The sequence below is a fragment of the Poecilia reticulata genome, chromosome 7 (assembly GCF_904066995.2).
Source record: "Poecilia reticulata chromosome 7, P_reticulata-male-v2, whole genome shotgun sequence".
NCBI lineage: Eukaryota > Metazoa > Chordata > Actinopteri > Cyprinodontiformes > Poeciliidae > Poecilia > Poecilia reticulata.
In genome coordinates this window covers 23,348,466-23,366,607 of record NC_088836.1, presented here as the reverse complement: position 1 = coordinate 23,366,607, position 18,142 = coordinate 23,348,466, and the positions used below count along the sequence as shown (strand labels likewise).

Sequence of the window (18,142 nt, the reverse complement as noted above, 5' to 3'; positions counted from 1 at the left end):
GATCTGTGGATACTATTCTCTACAGCGATAAACAGCTGATCAAGATAAAGAGGGTACTGTCAACAGAGGAAATGAATGAAACCTAGAGAGTAGAATCATACTGCTCCAGATAATAGAAAATGCTTTTAGTAGCAGGTGCTACTTATAATGAATTTAAAGAAAAAAATTAAAGAGAAGAATTTAAACAAGATGTAAAAGCTTTGTCTAACACACATTTTTTGCAGTCTGTTGTGCTTGATCATTTTTATTTGCTTATAATTATTTGGATCTATTTTGGTTTTAGTCTTTATGTTGATTTCAATTCATATTCATATTTTACTCTCAGGTGTTTTCATATTTAATCTTATTTTACAGTTGTGTCTCTCTGATGAAGAACCAATATCAATCTTGAAGGCTCTTGGTTTCTGTTTAGCCATCTCTTCCATTTGGAATAATCTGCATTTGTATGGGGAAATTTTTCTGCCACAATAAAGAGCACAGGGAGAAACTACGAACTCAGCTTTCTGCCCCATGTTACACTAAACAGCCGCTAGCAGTGTGCTAATGATTGCTAACAGCTACTGATCTTAGGCAGGAGTTTGTTCACCCAACCAAATCCCTACACCCAGTGCGTGGCGCAGATTACTACAGTCGATAGTAACCACATAGGCACACCCGCTAGAAGGAAACAAACGCACCCAGTACAACACTTTATTTCTATTGGCTGAGAGGTTGCTAGGCGACGGTGCATTTTTATTCTCGGAGCAAATGGAAAATGTTTCGTAAGTGAGCAAAGAGTCGGAGCAGAGACCAAGTCTGAGCGCGAGGAAAAGTTTTGAGAAGAAAGACTTGAAGTTCTGCTTTCAAAATGAAAATGAAAGCAAAAGTATTAAAAGTTTGGATAACAAAAGACATGAAATCCTGCTTTTCAGACTGAAAATGTGTGCTCTTGGATTATGGCAGAAAAATTCCCCCATACATTTGTCAACCTCTTCTGGGACTGAAAACACTCTGTATTCACATATTGTTCGCCAGAATGTAATTTGGTGGAGATGATTTTCCATCTCTTTCTTTTTTACCTGATCAATATCAGTTCCTCTTTCTCTTGTCATCCTTCAGCCACCTTCTTTTATTTACTTGGATACTTAATCAAATAGTGTGTGTGTGTGTGTGCGCGCGTGCGTGCGTGCGTGCGTGCGTGTGTGTGTGTGTGTTTGTGAAGTTCAAATTATGATAGATCATTTTTTCTTTTACTACAGTTGAGTGTTTGTTCACACCTGATTGTCACAAAGCTCTCACACAGCCTGATGCAAGACTAATATGTTGTAGCTTTGTGTGTGTGTTTTTTTTTTAAGAAATTGTGGGCAAGTGTTAAAATTAAGCTGAAGATGCCTAAGGGTGGATAATTCTTGAATTGTATCTGTGTATACTTGTGCATACAATCCAAATGAGTACTTAATAAAGAATGGTAACATAGCTCTGTTTCTGTATTTTGCAGTGTCAGTGTAAGTCCACTCTGTAAAATCATTAAATGTGAGTAGTTTTTCTTGAGATTGACCTAAAGTCCTCAACATAAACACAATTTGTACATAACACACATATTTATAGTCTGAAATCTGACCTCACTATTCGCCATGAGAGGCTGTGCTGTAAGAGCCGGCAGCAGAAACAGGGATATCAGAGGTGGCAACATGTAATTGTTCCACGTTCTTCATCTTTTGACTGTAATTGGACTGATACATTTATACACCGGCTTATTTCACCATTAGAGGGTATAAATAGAATCCTGTGTTATCACTGGGGATTCGGTGTTGAAAAGATGCTGGTGTGGGTTACTATTTTTGCTCGTCGTTACTGTGGTAACCGCGGGGCTCTGCAGGCATCCAAGTGTTTGCTGTTGTTATTTTGTGCCTCTGCTTCATAAACCCCCCATCACCTTTCTCTGTGTGAGATCAGCAAACGCGAGAGGATCCAATTCGCTCAGATTCACGTTACATATAAAACGTCTCGGTCACCGAAAAACAAATGTTCCCTTTTCTGTTTAATGTTGCTGAGCGGAAAACTTTATACACAAATGCAGAATAATAATGAAGCTGACAATAAAAGGAACAAAAAAATCAATTATTATTAATGGCAATTTCCAGTGAAGATTAAAATACTCAGAAAGCCAAACTTATAATATTACACCAAGCTGCTCAATGTTAATGCAGGTTAGATTTTTAGGTCTACTAGTCTATTTGGAGCATGTGGTAAAAAGCTGCCAAGCAAAGTTGTAATTGAGTTGCAGCAAACTTAGAAGGTGATTTGTTACTCTGCAGCAACTCAATTTTCTCACCACCAAGTGAGACTATAATCAGTCAGAACGCGCTTCGGCAGGGATCCTTCCTAACACAGTCAGACTCCACTGTGTTAGAAACCAGATATGAGCTGCAAAACTCACAAACTAAGAAATGTATGTGTATTTTATTTTTATTTTATTTGGTAAGAAATATTACTGAGTGGCACTAAAATACATGTTATGATATGTTATGATAGCAAATCAGGCAGCAGTGCCTTTCTATTCTGTGTTGAATGTGTATTTTACTGAAGGTTAAATAGTTCAGTAGAGATTTTAAGCAATACAGTTACTTTTCTTTGGTTCATCTCTTCTAGAAGAGTTGAGTGTTACTGATATTTTAGAGTCTAAATCAAGGCCACACTTTGGTAAAGTAATAATCATCTGAACTGAAAATATACAATATAAAAATAAACAACCACTTAATACTTCAATATACGTCTTTATTGTAAAGAGATTAAATTAGTTTCTGCTGGCAGCAATGAAACGTTTTAGTTGTGTATATATTGATTAACGCAGCTTAAATTGACTGTAGCTACCATATCAATCGTCCAAGGTAGGTTTTAGTTGTTTCAGATTAACATAAAAAAATATAATCAAAATCAAAAAGGCAAAGGGAAGCTCCACAACAGATTCTCAGCATCTCCTCTCCCAATCACCGCTAAGCTTCCCAGCCAGATGAATTCGTCAGTGAAACCAAATTAGTTCTTGAGAAGTTTATAATGAGATCTCTGCTCCAAAAAATCTTATCGGGTGTTCATAATCTGGCCACTCTTTAATCAGAGGCGACCAGCAGATCAGTATCTCTGCATGGGCCTCCTGGTGAAAAGCCAACAATTTACACGTTTATCTCTTTTGAGATTCTTTCTGGGTTTTAATGACCTGCCCTGACAGGCGCCTTCTTCATTTTACAAATCCGTTCTGTCAGATTTACTTCTACACCAGATTTAATGTCAGAGTTTTTTTTATTATTATTACAGATTTTATTTCTTCAACACAGGAAAAATCTCTTCTGTCCACTGATTGTCTCTTGTGTCTTTAAAATGTCTTAGAAAATCTGGGGACATTCAGAAAGTTTAGCCGAAATGGACGTAGCAGCTAATATTTAACAAGATTTCTGCAAGGACTATTTTTTAAAATTTTTTTAACATGGCAAAGAAAATCAAATAATTGTCAGTTTTTTTTATGTGTCCTTATGGGAGACACATTATTTTCACAAATTTTAAACCTCTCACCCAAACTATCTCCTTCAGACAACAAGATTTTCTGACGAGACAATGATCGTAAAATTTCTTTAAAGATGGTTTTGGAACAGATGGAGCAGCCAAGCATCAGGCTTCTGGAAAATCTCCATTTCAACCTTTCTAAGAATAGACAATAAGTCAGGTTTGAGACAGGAAATCAACTAATTTAAGTTCATTGTGAAAAGACGAGTGGTCAGCCAAAAGATTTCTGGTGTCTCTGCAAGTTCCTAAAATAAAATTAGTGAGGAGTGAATATATGTCTTTAACCCTGTGGATATACTTTTCCTTTATGTTGATTAGATCAAATTTACAAAAACTTTTGCCCCAAACACAGTAACTGCAGGTTGTTGTTGCAGCAACAGCCAAAAATAAACATCAATTTCAAACCAGTGAGGCATGCATGTGAACTTTCATTATTAGATGGTAATATACAGTGTGTGCATGTGTGTGTGTGTGTGTGTGTGCGTGTGTGTGTGTGTGCTCGTGTCCTAATGCAATGTACCTTTGCGAGAACAGAGATAGCAGAGCTCATTAAGTGAAGCATCTATCTCTTTGAGTCAGTGTAGCCTCCCTCACTTTGTCCCACGTCTGTCGGCAGAGAAAAGGATGTGACTCAAAGTCGTCTGGATTGATTGGTGACTGTTGGAGCATCAGGTTTCTCTCTTATCAGCTGAGATATAATTGATTTATGGAGAGCTGGTTGAATCCAAACAAGGACATAAGTGTGCTGATTTAACCACTTAAGACAAAAACAGGAGCACATAGAGCAGGACGCTCTGTGAGAACAAAAGAACACGTGAAAATCCGCCTGCATTATTCAGATGCAGCTTCTTTTCCTCGCCTCTTTGTTTCTTTCTTCCTTCATTTATGTTTCTTTCTGTCTTTCTTTCATTCTCTCTTTCCTTCCTTCTTTCTTCTTCCTCACATTCGACTAAAACAAAAGCTGTGATGCATTGATGATATCATTTACCAGCCAAGAGCCATGATCATTACGTTTCTATTAGCTTCATCCTAACTGATGGCCAAAGTCTGTACCTCGGATACAAGTGCAGTCACCATGGCAACCGGCATCACATACAGTAAGGAAGCATCTAGCCAACCTGTTTTGTTCACTCACATTGCACATGTTGTGCCAGCTCTTTAATATTGAAAATAAATAAATCAAAAATCAGCATGTTTGTCTACTCAAATTTTTTTGAAGAAAGTGATGCTACTTTAAAAAAATGTTTTATCCCTTTTTTTATTAGTATACTGCAGTGAAGAATTTATTTTATTGGCTATTTTTTGCCTTTTTCGTTTAAAATCTGTTTGGATGAAATGCTTTAACTTAGTCATTTGATAATTAAAACTGGCAGCAATACCATTTAATTTAGTTTTATTTGTCACAAATCAAAAGCGTATTATTTTGAAGCTTTAAATAATTGATTCCAAATATTAGCTTTTGATTTAGCTTTTAACTGGCTTAGCATTTTGTTTTTACATCTCTATGGAAGTCCAAAAGTAACAAAATTAAATAAAAATAAAGTAATAATAAAGTAGTATTTAAATGTGCCCTTCACCTATCCATATGGTGCATCTCTCCAGCGGTACAAGAGGCAGCGTACAGTCTGCACACACACACAGACACACACTCTCTCTCCTAAGGACAATCCACAGTTACCAATGAATCTAAGTCATATTTTTGGATTAAAGGAGGATGCCAGAGTGCCAGTACAGAACCCGTGACATGCACAAGGAGAACATACAAGCTCAATGCAGAAAAACCTCCGTGTGAACAATTTAGAAACGAATTAGTTACTGTAATGAAAATACGTTATATTTTTCATTTAGCATGAGAAAACGCCCCGCTGCAGCCACTGTCTTACCTCACATCGACTACAATGAAATAATTTATTTGAAAGCTCCTGCTGTTTGGAACAACAGATGTTGGAAACAATTTATTATAGAGCACCGAAAATCAATAGGAATATACTGTTTGGTTAAATATTTTACACATGCAAAACTTTGCACCTCTACTATTTTATCTATCTTTATGTGTTACTCAAATAGAGCCACTCTCAACTCACGGTAATATTAAGAAGAAAACAGAAGGCATCATTAAACGGTTGTTCCTGTTTCTCATGCTTTTCTTCCATTGTTTTCAGTTTAAGTTAATGTAAAGCATCGCGTCTTGTTTGTTTAACCAATAATCTTGTCGTATCTGAAACAAAAAAAAAACATATATAAAAGGTTTACTACCATTATTATAATTAGTGGGACATTGTGGCACTGTATGTTTCAAAGTCTACAACTGACTGAAATCCGCAGGTTGCTGTCCGCGGTGCTGAATCCTCTCCAAACACACACCTACATTAAGGACAGCCTTTCACTGGAGGCTGCTTTGCGCATGCGATGAAGTAATGCGGGGCCACTTGTTTAAACAGATGGCCACATCAAGAGCAGGTAGACTGCATACGCATTTTTATACATACGCTGAAAACCGTTCAAACCGCGCTTGCAGACTTTATTTTCCTGCCTGCCCGCCTCCGCTGCTTTGGTTGAACGCAACAGGCTGCAGCACCGATGTGATGTCTGTACGCTGAAAAGCCGCACCACCTGTAACTGCAGCGTCCCCCACCTCTCCTCCGTCCTCCGGACTCCCCATGCCGACACCGAGGATGAAGAAGCAGAACGTCCGGACCCTCTCGCTCATCCTCTGCATGTTCTCCTACCTGCTGGTCGGCGCCGCGGTGTTTGACGCGCTGGAGTCCGAGTCGGAGAACTCCCGCAGGCGCATCTTGGAGCAGAAGCGCAGTGAGATGAAGAGGAAGTACCGCTTCTCCGAGGACGATTACCGCGAAATCGAGCGAGTGGTGCTGCAAGCGGAGCCCCACCGCGCCGGGAGGCAGTGGAAATTTGCTGGCTCCTTTTATTTTGCCATTACGGTCATCACGACCATAGGTAAGTTGGAGCGCAGCTTTCTTTCCCCCTCATTTCTTTGGAAGTAAGGATGTTTCTACTTTCATTCAGCTGAATCTCAAAGAAATATTTGCCTCATGCTGTACCGCATAAGTGTTGCTACAATATTCCTCTTTCTTCTGTTTACCTCTCTGCATTAAGGGTATGGACACGCTGCACCGGGAACAGATGCAGGAAAAGTCTTCTGCATGTTCTACGCTGTTCTTGGCATTCCTCTCACTCTTGTGATGTTCCAGAGCCTCGGAGAGAGAATGAACACGTTCGTCCGCTACCTCCTCCACAAAATGAAGCAGTGCCTGGGTTTCAGACGCACCGAGGTGTCCATGGAGAACATGGTCCTGGTGGGCTTCCTGTCCTGCATTGGAACACTGTGTGTGGGAGCCGCAGCCTTTTCCCACTTCGAGGGATGGAGCTTTTTCCATGCGTACTACTACTGCTTCATCACCCTCACCACTATTGGCTTTGGGGACTTTGTGGCCCTGCAGAAGAAGGAGGACCTCCAGGAGAAAACGCCTTACGTCGCCTTCAGCTTCATGTACATTCTGGTGGGGCTGACGGTAATCGGAGCTTTTCTCAATTTGGTGGTCCTGCGTTTCCTCACCATGAACACCGAGGATGAAAGACGGGATGCTCAGGAAAGAGCTTCGCTGAAGAGGGACAAGGGTCTTTTAGAGGGGCCCACCGGCCCCCGCGTTGTAGGTGAACAGAGCCGAGATAGCCGCAGGGAGAGGACCGGCAGGGACAGCATGGTGCACGGCCGCAGCCACAGCACACTCTTCCTCCCCATGCAGGAGGGAACCAGTCGCACCAACCTCATCCCTTCCCCAGCTGAGGACACAGAGAGGCAGGAAAGTCCCTGCAGGCACAGGCTGCATTTTCGGATCAAGCCAGGCCGACGGAGGGAGGAGACGAGCGTCAGCTCCCTCTGCTCCTCCTGCGTGTGTTACCGCTCAGAGGTTTGTGACGACCCCGTGGTGAACCGCAGCAAACACCACGGAGGCCACATTAACTCAGTTTACTACAACTCAGTCTCCTATAGGATCGAGGGCTGCTCGTCGAGATCCAGGGACAATACTGGACTCTCCTCCCCTGGAAGCACACTGTCGCCCGAGCACAGCTTCCAGGAGTTCAGTAGTTTAAGGAGGAAGTCGGTGTAAAGGGCATTATTGTAAGGGGGGTGGGGGGGGGGGGGTCTGCAACGACAGTAAGCTGTACTTATTTATTTGTTAGATTTTTTTTGCGCATGACAGAATTCTGTTTGTTGAATAAACTGTCTCTTGTAGCTACTGAAACTGATTTTATTCCTAGAGCAAGAATGTCTTTCCTCCTTGTTACTGTACAAATATATATATGTTGTGGGTTCTGCTATTTTGCTTGCATGTAGCAATGCATGCTAAAAAGAATGTAATGCACTCAATGTGAATGCAGGAGAGCTAAATTTAAAGTTTTTTTTTTCTTTTGCCAAGTTTAACAGAGATGAAGACTCAAATCTTTGACTTAGAGACTTTACACTCCCTGCAGTAACTGAGGAATCTGTCGGTTTATTCAAAGAACAATTTTAGTCCAAATCAGAACATTTCAAACCTCACAGCAAAGTCAAGAGCAGAACTCTGTTCTTAAGTTGACAAAAGAAAACATTTCCACTTTTTCCTGGTTGTCATTAATGACAACCAGCTCAAATATCTGATAAAAATAAACAAATTATTTCCACACAATGTGTTGAGAACAAGCTGCAAAAACTCAATCATGTCCTCCTTTCCTCACAGCTCCAGGAGAGAGAACACATTTCTTGGTGTATGCGGAATATGTAAAGGTGACTTCAGACTCGACTTACACTCGAGGTTTGGGACTCGAGTCTCATGTAATGGAGGTGAACAGTTAACCTGCAGCTCATTTTAGTAGATGACTAATAATGCTACCTAGTAAAGTTGGTCTGTTTTGGTTTCATGCTAAAACGGTTCATCATTTAGTTTAGTAAGTAAGACGATAGCGTAGCTCTGACGCAATAGGTTTGCGTTCGATTAATTAATCAGGGATGTTTACAGACCATGGACCATTAAAGGCTCATAGCTACCGGTTCATATCTAATGTAGCATCATAATAATGACTATATGGATGTCTGTTATTTTGAGCCGTGACTCTGGATTATTTGAGAACGCTCTCAGTTTACCTCCAAAGTCTTTTTTAGATTGGTAACAGCATTAAAAGATGGTATCGGTGGGACTTAAAAGTTTTATCACAATATTTTGTACAATTGTGATTTTTTTTTTTTATCAATAAAAGTGACAATAAGAACTATGTATTACTTCAGTTTAACTTAATAGCTGTTGACGGCATGACAGAGCAATTGTAGCTCCACAAACACAAATACTGCTCTTGAGGAACGCTGGTCACATAAAGGTCACAGTAACTGCGTTTAGTCATATTTTTAATTTGATTCATGTTTATTGATCTGGACAATAAGGACACTTTTGTTCTTTTTTTAAGCATCAATAATTCTAATTTATCATGACAACAATAAATCAAAAATCCTTTTCATGATAAGAAATTCATCAGGAGAATAATAAACAATACGATAAATTCCCACCTCTATTGCAAAGATTTGTACTGTCCTGTTTCATTGAACAATTTCATATTTTAATTGGGGAGACATTTTGTATCTCACAATTAGGGCTCATAATAATGAGTTATATCCATAACAGTAACTCTGTGGTTTGCGCCATGCATCCAGTGTGAGAACGTTCAGAGTATTTAGAGACTCGTGACTTGAACTTGGAAAAATGACTTGTGAACATCTCTGCTTCAATAAAAGGAATGGGCATTTTGCTTACCAATGAAGAGACTTAAAAAAAATAAAACCCTCAGAGGGCTCTTGCTTAAAGAAAAGTCTTAAATTTTCCTGCCATAGAAAGAAGATGTCATAATTCTAGTTTTATATTTAAAAAGCCTTAAAGAAGTTTGACCAAGCACATCAGATAGGTGACTATTTTACACGGCGAGAATAATACAATATTTTATTACCTGACATTGGAGTGAGGCGGTTAACACTCCGATGAGTAAAAAACTTTATGTTGGCAGTTGAACTAAAGTGGATGTAGCTTGTAACATACATGTAGCAGGTTATTAAGGTCTGCAGAAGTTTTCATCGTCCAGCGACTGAAGGTGTTGTTGTAGTCCTGACTGATGTCATTCTCTTCCAGTATTGTTTGGCTAAACCAAATGAGCGTACCGTTGAATGTGGTTTTTAATTTAGACTCTTTCTTATTGTACTTTGTTATATGATTTTTTTTTTGTTTTGAAGATTCTGTATTCATTTGTCTTCCGTTCAAATGTGTGTTTTCACTTTCAGAGAATAAAACCTTGTAACCATTAGTCTGACCATCAGTTGAACTCACTTCAATTTCTTAAAAGTATTTAATGTTCTTTTGTGTTATATATTGTTATAGATCAGTGTTTCTCAACCTTTTTTGGGCCAGCGCCCCCCCAGCCTTTATCCAGGTCTCACCGCCCCCCACCAAAGAATTTGCAGGCTACTGTGCACTGACCATTATTTTATCATTAATATTACTATCACTATTGTACATGTTTTGATTTTTATGCTTGTGTCTATATTTATCATCAAAAATAATTTCCCAGAGAACAAAAAAGCCATGGGAATAGAAATTATTTTCAGAGGTGTCTACGAAAAATGCAATGAACATTCAAGTTAAAATCGGTAGGCATAACAGCAGCCAATCAGAGTGGAAAAAATATTTTTGTTCTGTGCCATTTTCTAGTTGTTAAATCTTGCACAAAATGATCAGATAAAAGATGTACAACATGCCAGTTTAAACTTTGAACTATTTGCAAAACGACTGTAAACACGAACTGTAACTACATTAATCATAGCTCTTCTTCTCTTCAGTGTTTCTGTCAGTTTCTGGTGGTGCAGCTCTGTGCTGCCTTTAGGAGAATGGGACATCAGAGTATCATCCATAAAATTTCACCCACATGGCATTTATTGTGCAAACCAGAGCTTTCAGTGGAAAAACAAAAGTTCCAGATCCTTTTAATGCCATACAAATATGAGACAGAAACATGGATTATATCTTTATATAGACCTGTCTATTGATTTATAGATTAATAGTTTTACTGGACAGAAATTACAAAGAACAAATCTGGTTCTTAATCAAATCCTAATGAGTCAAATTGAAAGTGTCATGAAGTCATTAACCTCATGACAATAACACTGACATAAAACATACTATTGAAGAAATAAATATATCAAATCTAATTAAAAACATAAATAAGTGATCAGTTCTTTACTGTTATGGTCTGTAAGATATATTTATTCTCAGTATATGGTCTCAACAAACCCATGGCACTTCAACAATATTATTTTACTTTTTATCTGGAAATAGCGTGTTTATTCTTGCCATACAGTCCTCTGTATTAATTATTGCTCGAAAGGTCTTGCCATACCAGTTTATTCCTCTGTATTTACTTTAGTTTCTTAGTTTATTCTTGCATTTTGTTCTTCATTCATTTCCATTTCGTTTCATTTGATTAGTTTTATCCTCTCTTGGTTTATTGCTATGTCCACTTTAGTTTCTTTCCTGTTGATAGATTTATTTTATCGTTTATTGACGCTCACCATCAGTAATCCCATTGCGCCGCCTAATCAACAGATGATGTTTTTCACATCATGTGTTGATTTTTTCACTGTTGAGCGTCGGATTCTCTGTTTTTATTCACATCTAGTTCGTCGCTCCGTTTTATGTCCCTCTTCTCCTGTTTCGCGAGTTTTGCGCAATGTGAACGTCTTTTTTTCTTAACCCCCTAAGGTGCAGGGCGGTCGGGAAGCGTATCGATGGGGAAAAAGCAGACTGACATAAACCTTTTAAAACAACGGAAACAATTTCTGCATTCTGATTATTGAAATGTAAAAGTGCTGTGTTGTTCTATCACCCCCGTTTCATACAGCACCGTGTTAACGCTATAAAATGAACGCTCTCTATCGTGGTATCACCCATGGAGGGATTTCTTGATTTCTTTATTTAAATGGGTTCATTTTTCAGAGGGATACACAGTGAGGGTGTCGTGATTTTAGCTACCAGTAGCAGGAGAACGGAGCTGCGCCAAGAAGCTAACAGAAGCTCACAAACACTGAATAGAAGAAGAGCTGCCATCGATACAGTTGCAGCCAAACATGATTTAATGTTACACAATACAGTTTTACCAAGTTGCTCAAAGTCTAAACTGGCATTGTTGGCATTTAAGGTGTAAAGTTTACCTTCGACCAAACGCCCCCAAAAGCATCCCAGCGCCCCCCTTTTGTAAAAATGTCCGCCAGCGCCCCCTGCCGTCCTCTGAACGCCCCCTGTGGGGCGGTACCGCCCACGTTGAGAACCGCTATTATAGATGGTCGGAAACCTGATACACGTACCCCAATATGACCCAGATTGATAAAAATACATTGAATTAAGCTAAAATAGCAGGAAGACTCTGTAAATAAAATAATTATTGGAGTTATGAGAAACCCTTTGTTTGGATGGACGGCAAGAAATACTCGTTAAAGTAAATGATCTTAGTTTATATGTGTAACCTTCGCAGTCATTTTTTAAATCTAGTTTCTTTTCTCCTAAAATCTAAACATCAATGTTTAAAGAATTAATTTTAAACTTTGATAATAATACAGTTTCATTTATCTTAACTTTTTGGTGTTTATTCGCCATCAAATTTTTGTTTGCTTTGCCTTCATGCACCTGAGGTAGAGACCAGAATCCAACTTTTTCTTCAAGGTAGTTTATAGAACTTTTATCAATTTGGTATTAAGTCCAACTGAGAACCGACCAAAACATTTAGAGACCACCAGACAGTCTGAAGATGTCATTTCTGGTCAGACAGCAGCTGTGTGTCAAGATGTCAGAGTGTAGTAACTGGAAGCTCAGAGGTCTAAATATGGTTTCCAAGCCCTTTTTACGGTCCAGGTTGACCAGAGCTGGTGGAGTAAATGTGACCCACTTAAGAGTTCTTTCTTTTGTGCCTCTCCAAACATTTGTTACTGCAAACAAACAGGCCAATAAATGGATCAAATTGACATTTGTATTATGACACTTTGAAAAATGTCACACTTAGCTGAATTATTGATGCGTGACCATCAGACAATAGGGCGGTTTCTGAACTAGACAACAATTACACAAAGGATGTAAAAAAGGAAAAAGAAGCACAATGAGGGAGAATATTCTCTGAGACAAAGGCACAAAACATTGTAAACACTATTCCAGACATCAGCCTGAACAAGTTTTAGAAACCGACAGGCCAACACTGAACCAAGATGTTTCTGGAAAGATAAATGGAGAGATCAAACAGATTTCTGTTTGAAGCGCCGCATCACTCACGCCTTATGAAGGAGTACAATCAGTGCTGATCTGGACTGTTGTTGTTAAGGATGAGTTAGTTCAGCCATTAAGAGCTGAAGATGAAAAATGATCTCCTGGATGTGCTGCAAATTTGTCAAGAAAATAATTTATCTACCGGTGATGGTGAAATAGGACTGGACATTAAATCAATAGCAATATATATTGCAATAGATACGTGATCGATATCAATATTGAAATAATAAGTGAGACGGAATATTCAATAATTTCACTATTGAAATTATTGAGCATTCTGGGGGATGTAGGCAGAGAAAAGACTAGCTATTCAACCTCTCACAGCCGACTAGCTAGGTTGGTGGAATCAACTAACTCACTCATTCTTTGGTTACCTAGCAACATGGAAGTTGAGGAAGGAGTGGTTACCTAGCAACAGCCTGTTGAGTAACTTGCGCAGCAGCAGTTTAAAGTTTTGCCTCTGTGCCTCATAACTGCACAATGATGTGAAATGAAAACTGTGGATATAAGAGGAAAAGCCACTTCACCACTTTGGCAATTTTTCATACATTTAAAAAAAGTGGAACGCTTGATTCCACTAACTAATGTCCAGCACAACCATCTGACTTCAGAAGCCACCCAAATAGTAGAGAGCAAGAGGCTTGTTAGAAAATATTAGTGGACAAATGTCTTTCTGAAGGTCAAGGAACACATCAAGATCAGGGAAAACGTTGTGGAGAGTAAAGCAAGGTTATGTTGTAAAACATTTTCTCAAGCTGTCAAAACCCAGCACTGGAGGAGCTGCAGAGATCCACAGCTCATGTGGGAGGATCTGTTAACAGAATATCTATTGGTTGTCCTGCAAAAAACAATAACTCTGACAACAGGTCTGACTTTTTTGGAAGAATGAGAAGTCAGTGCTGAAAAAGGAGCCTTGTATGCAGTTGGCCACAAGACATGTAGGAGAAACGGCGAAAATCTGAAAGGAGGTGCTGCATGGAGGAAATCAAAAGGGATCTGCAGAGAAAAAATGACAGTAAACATCATCTGAACACAAACTATGGGACAAAACAATGGAATGGCAGCGTGGGGATAATTTTCCACAGCATCAATTGATGGAAAGATCAACTGGAGCAAAATACAAAACAATCCAGGAAGATAAGCTGTTAAAATCTGCAACTTTCCTCCTGGAAAGTTTCCTCTACACATTTAAATGCTTTATATGAAGGAATATACATATTCCAATGATCTAGTCAAAGTAAAAATCTCAATCCAGTTGAGAATGTGTGGCAAGACTTGAGAAAATCTGTTCAATCTGAGTTATTTTGCAAAAACGAAGGGGTAAATTTTTTTACACATAAACCTAAATACTTCCAAATGTAATTGTGTCTAAACGTGATTTTACAACATGCTTACTCCGATGAATCAGTCTGAGTACGTTGAGATATCGCTTAATTGTGCCAAAAGGCATGATCCTATTAATAAATAATAATTAACACCTTTTGCTTTGGTTTAAGTATCATCTTGATATGAAGTCTTGATACAAAAAGTCCATTTTTTCTATAAAGATGTTATTATTATGATGATTCTTATCTCCTTTGGTCAATGAGCAAAAAACTGCACCATATTTATGAATAGACACACACACTCGTTCACCTTTAAGAACAATTCAAAGATGGGATTAAATTAACCCAAAAGGGCTTTATCTTGTCACTTCTAAGGTATAAAATATTAGACACTAGAATGGCAAAAAGAAAAAGAGAAAGATGAACCTTTACTTTTTTGGTCCTAACTATAACCATCATTCACTTCTTCTTTTTACCATAAAGCAGAATAATGTAACATTTACTTTCTTCTATTTGCTACTTTTAAGGAATAGCTGGTTGCAATTTGAAAGGAAAAATGGCAATAAAATGGTCTTTACACAACTGTCTCCAAGCATCCATTTCAAACCATCTGCTGGTTTGCTTGAAAACCCATCTACTTCACACATAAATGTAAAAATGACTGGGTAATAGCGTCAGAAATGGTGATTGGATATTAAATACCATCTGCTGAGGCTGCATGTGGGTGCACATGGTGAAATTCACTCCTCTCTCTCCGTCACATTCGTGTATCTTCCTTAACTTCAAGTGAAATGGAGCTACATTTTGTCCTGTTCTCACTACAAGGCACACGGGATTATAATCTAATTTTTTTTTTTTTGCATCGTTACAGGGAAAAGGAAAGTTTAATAAGTTAGACAAGAGGGCCCTCTGTAGGTGATAAAAAATATGCTTTGGAAAATTGCTCCTAAAACCGATCTTAAAAATGATAAATAATGGTTTGGCCACTAGAGGGCAGACTGCGCCCGTGCAAGAGCTTGCTGAAACACATAGAGGAAAAATATGTTTTTCTCACATATCCTGATAGAAAAGCTAGTTAAGAAATTAATGCTGCATAAAAATCTGAACAATATAACTTTATTTCTTTTTTTAAATTTCTTTTTTTATCATTGTCACCTTTAGTGGAGCAACAAAGGAATAAACCCTTGTTCCACACAAGCAGATGCTGAGAGCTTTGAGTAAAAAATTATCAAAATGCTGCAATTCCGATCCTGATACTGAACACAAACGATGTGGCTCTCATAGAGATTTTTATTTTTATTTTTTAAAAAGAAGAAAACAACCCCCCGACGTGCCCTGCTAAACATGTGAGACCTCAGCATTGGTCACTTTGCTTGCAAGATGAAAACCGAAGTCACACTGTACAAACACATCTTTCACATAGACAAGGTAATAACACTGCAGCCTGAAGAAAAAAACAACAACATAGTGGTAGAAAAGAGAAACCCATTAGAGGTAAGCATCACAAGTGCTAACATGACTGATGTCAGTGCAAATATCTGACCTATAAAAAACATTAAAAGAAAAAAACATGAAGCTTTCATGAGAGGGATATACAACTTTTTCAATAAGCGTTCAGTCGTTACCGCTCACATCCAACAATCCTTTTTACTATTCACAATGGTAATGGGATTTGTCAGGAGCCTTCTCAACAGGACTGGAATGCTTTATGCTCAGTGTTATGCAGAAGTATGTTAACAACTGACATTTTTATCAATACTCAAAATGCCTCTTTGGTAGACCTGATACTTTGGGTGGTAAACAGAATTCAGGCCTGTTATCCTAATACCCCTGTCATACTGTGTTTCCATGGTGTTCAAATATATGCAGCTTTAAATGAATAACATTCCAGCATGGCTTCTTTGCATCTGATACCGTTGCATACACAATTTGAGCTCCATCTATAGATTGGCTGAAATAGATATTTTTCGACATGTTTAAAAATTCTTTTGCGTGATCCTCACTTCATATGGCGTTCTACACACAAAGCCCCAGACGTGAAAAATTTATGCAAATACTTGGAAAAAGGATTAGGAAGGACAAGGAAATGCTGCTACTTACACAACGCTTCATGACTGCATGCTAAAGGTTTTTTTCTGTCTTGTATACCTGGACAGTCGAATGTATTTTCTGATGAGCCCAGTTTATTTATGATAATGATATGATGTGGGTATTTAAGCATTTAAAATTTCAGTCTAATTTCAGTCTTTTTCTTTCTGTGAGACTTCTACGTCAACGGTTTACGTCCCCAAAGCGACCCGCATGCGCAGAGGCAAACCGTTGACGTCACACAGCAGCGCACTGTTCACGATAACACTGGTAGACACCGTCTATGGACCGCTTTTTAAGTTTATTCAGCAGAGGGAGCTGACAGAATCATCACAAGGTTACAACAACACAAAGGACGCTAATTAAAAGAAAAGCACAAGTAATAGCAACCGTGTGTTTTGGAGCAACCAAAGCACAGAAACAGTCTGACAGCACCTTGATAATAACTACTACATATCTGTGGTTGAAAGTCCATATTTAGCTTTATTGGATTGATGAACTGTCTGATAAAATTACTCAAAAATGCATTTCTCATTTACGGGCATGTTGCTGTAATTTGATTAGAGGATCAATACCTGTCAAATCAACATTTGCAAACATAATTTCTAATACAAATTAGGCGCCAATGTTTATACTAAACATTACCAGGAACAAACTGCCTAAATAATAGAAAGCACTGGCATGATATTCAGAACATGATTTATTTTATGGTGATAAATACCAGTAAACTTTCGAACATAAGAGCTAAAGCAGCCTCAAAATAACATAGACATAGAGTGGCCACTTCACATGTTAATCTCATCTGGATGTCCTTGGATCCAGGTTAAGTAGGATGAATTTTAATATTACTGATCTCTCTACTGATTAATTTTCTAAACCCATATTTACTTCCCTTATTTATTTATTTTCTTCTTTTTCAAACAATAAATGTAACCTTGTCTAAAGCCAAGTGAAAGCGATCTAAAATTATCACTCAAACCTGTAACATGAGAGTAAGATAAACCCAGGAAAATTACCTCAGTGACCCCAAAGTCCCTTCATCTTTTGTAGCTATTTTATGATCCGCCCAAACAATTTCAGGTTGTGCAAGACTCTCTGTGCCTGAGGATACGGATCAAAGTAAGGTGCGACTGAGCATCTACGGCTAAAGTGAATGATCTTGAAAGGGATAATCAAATAGAGACTCATCAAACAAAATGTAAGATGGTGCTTGTAGCATGTTGAGAGATAATTGAGCTCCTCTGAGGGTTTCTGCAAATTGATTTAAATTTAAAATTGTAGTGTGTTGCAAAGTAACACGAGGCATCCTTTTAGTCACCTTCAGTCTGTCTTCTCCCGGTAGAGAACAGGAACACAGTGATCATTTTCCCGTGCGGGGGATGTCTTTGCCAGGTTGTATTTTAGAAAATGAGCCTAAAGATGAAGCTTGTACTCTCTTTAAATGTCGTCTTTAGTGATAAAGATTATGGGTCAGGCTTAAAACGTCCATCACATTTACATGCTGAGGAGTGCATGTTATTACAGATGAGAATCTTTAAATCAAACCCTTGTGGGCGATTATTCTGCATACTCCTGCCTCGTTATTGAGCATGAGGTATGACAGCGATGACCAGGAGGAGGTGATTGAACTGATTCTCGTCAATTCTGACCCAAAGAATAGTTCACAACATAGGAAGTAAAGGGTGTTTACTGACGATCAATAAACACCCTGTTGAGTTGGGTTGCTAGAGCCAACAGACTTAAAATCCATCAGCCTTGGAAACTTATAGGAGATTTTGCTGAGAGAAAAGAGAAGATAAGGTTTTCTGTTTACTGGGGATTGTTTTGCCCAAAGGACTG

At 38.5% G+C, this 18,142-nt stretch overlaps 1 protein-coding gene across 1 annotated transcript; it reads left to right on the top strand.

Moving 5' to 3' along the window:
- The first annotated feature begins 1,271 nt into the window (after positions 1-1,271).
- On the top strand, positions 1,272-9,888 carry kcnk15 (potassium channel, subfamily K, member 15). The gene is made up of 2 exons (XM_008414143.3): positions 1,272-6,498; positions 6,658-9,888. Exons 1-2 carry the CDS (start codon positions 6,201-6,203, stop codon positions 7,671-7,673), a joined length of 1,314 nt encoding a protein of 437 aa, XP_008412365.1. The 5' UTR covers positions 1,272-6,200; the 3' UTR covers positions 7,674-9,888.
- Positions 9,889-18,142: the final 8,254 nt, after the last annotated feature.

Excerpts from the sequence above, each read along its gene's own strand:
- kcnk15 (XM_008414143.3), top strand. The coding sequence starts at position 6,201 with ATGCCGACACCGAGGATGAAGAAGCAGAACGTCCGGACCCTCTCGCTC. Across the intron at positions 6,499-6,657 it reads TACGGTCATCACGACCATAG|GGTATGGACACGCTGCACCG; the intron begins GTAAGTTGGAGC and ends CTCTGCATTAAG.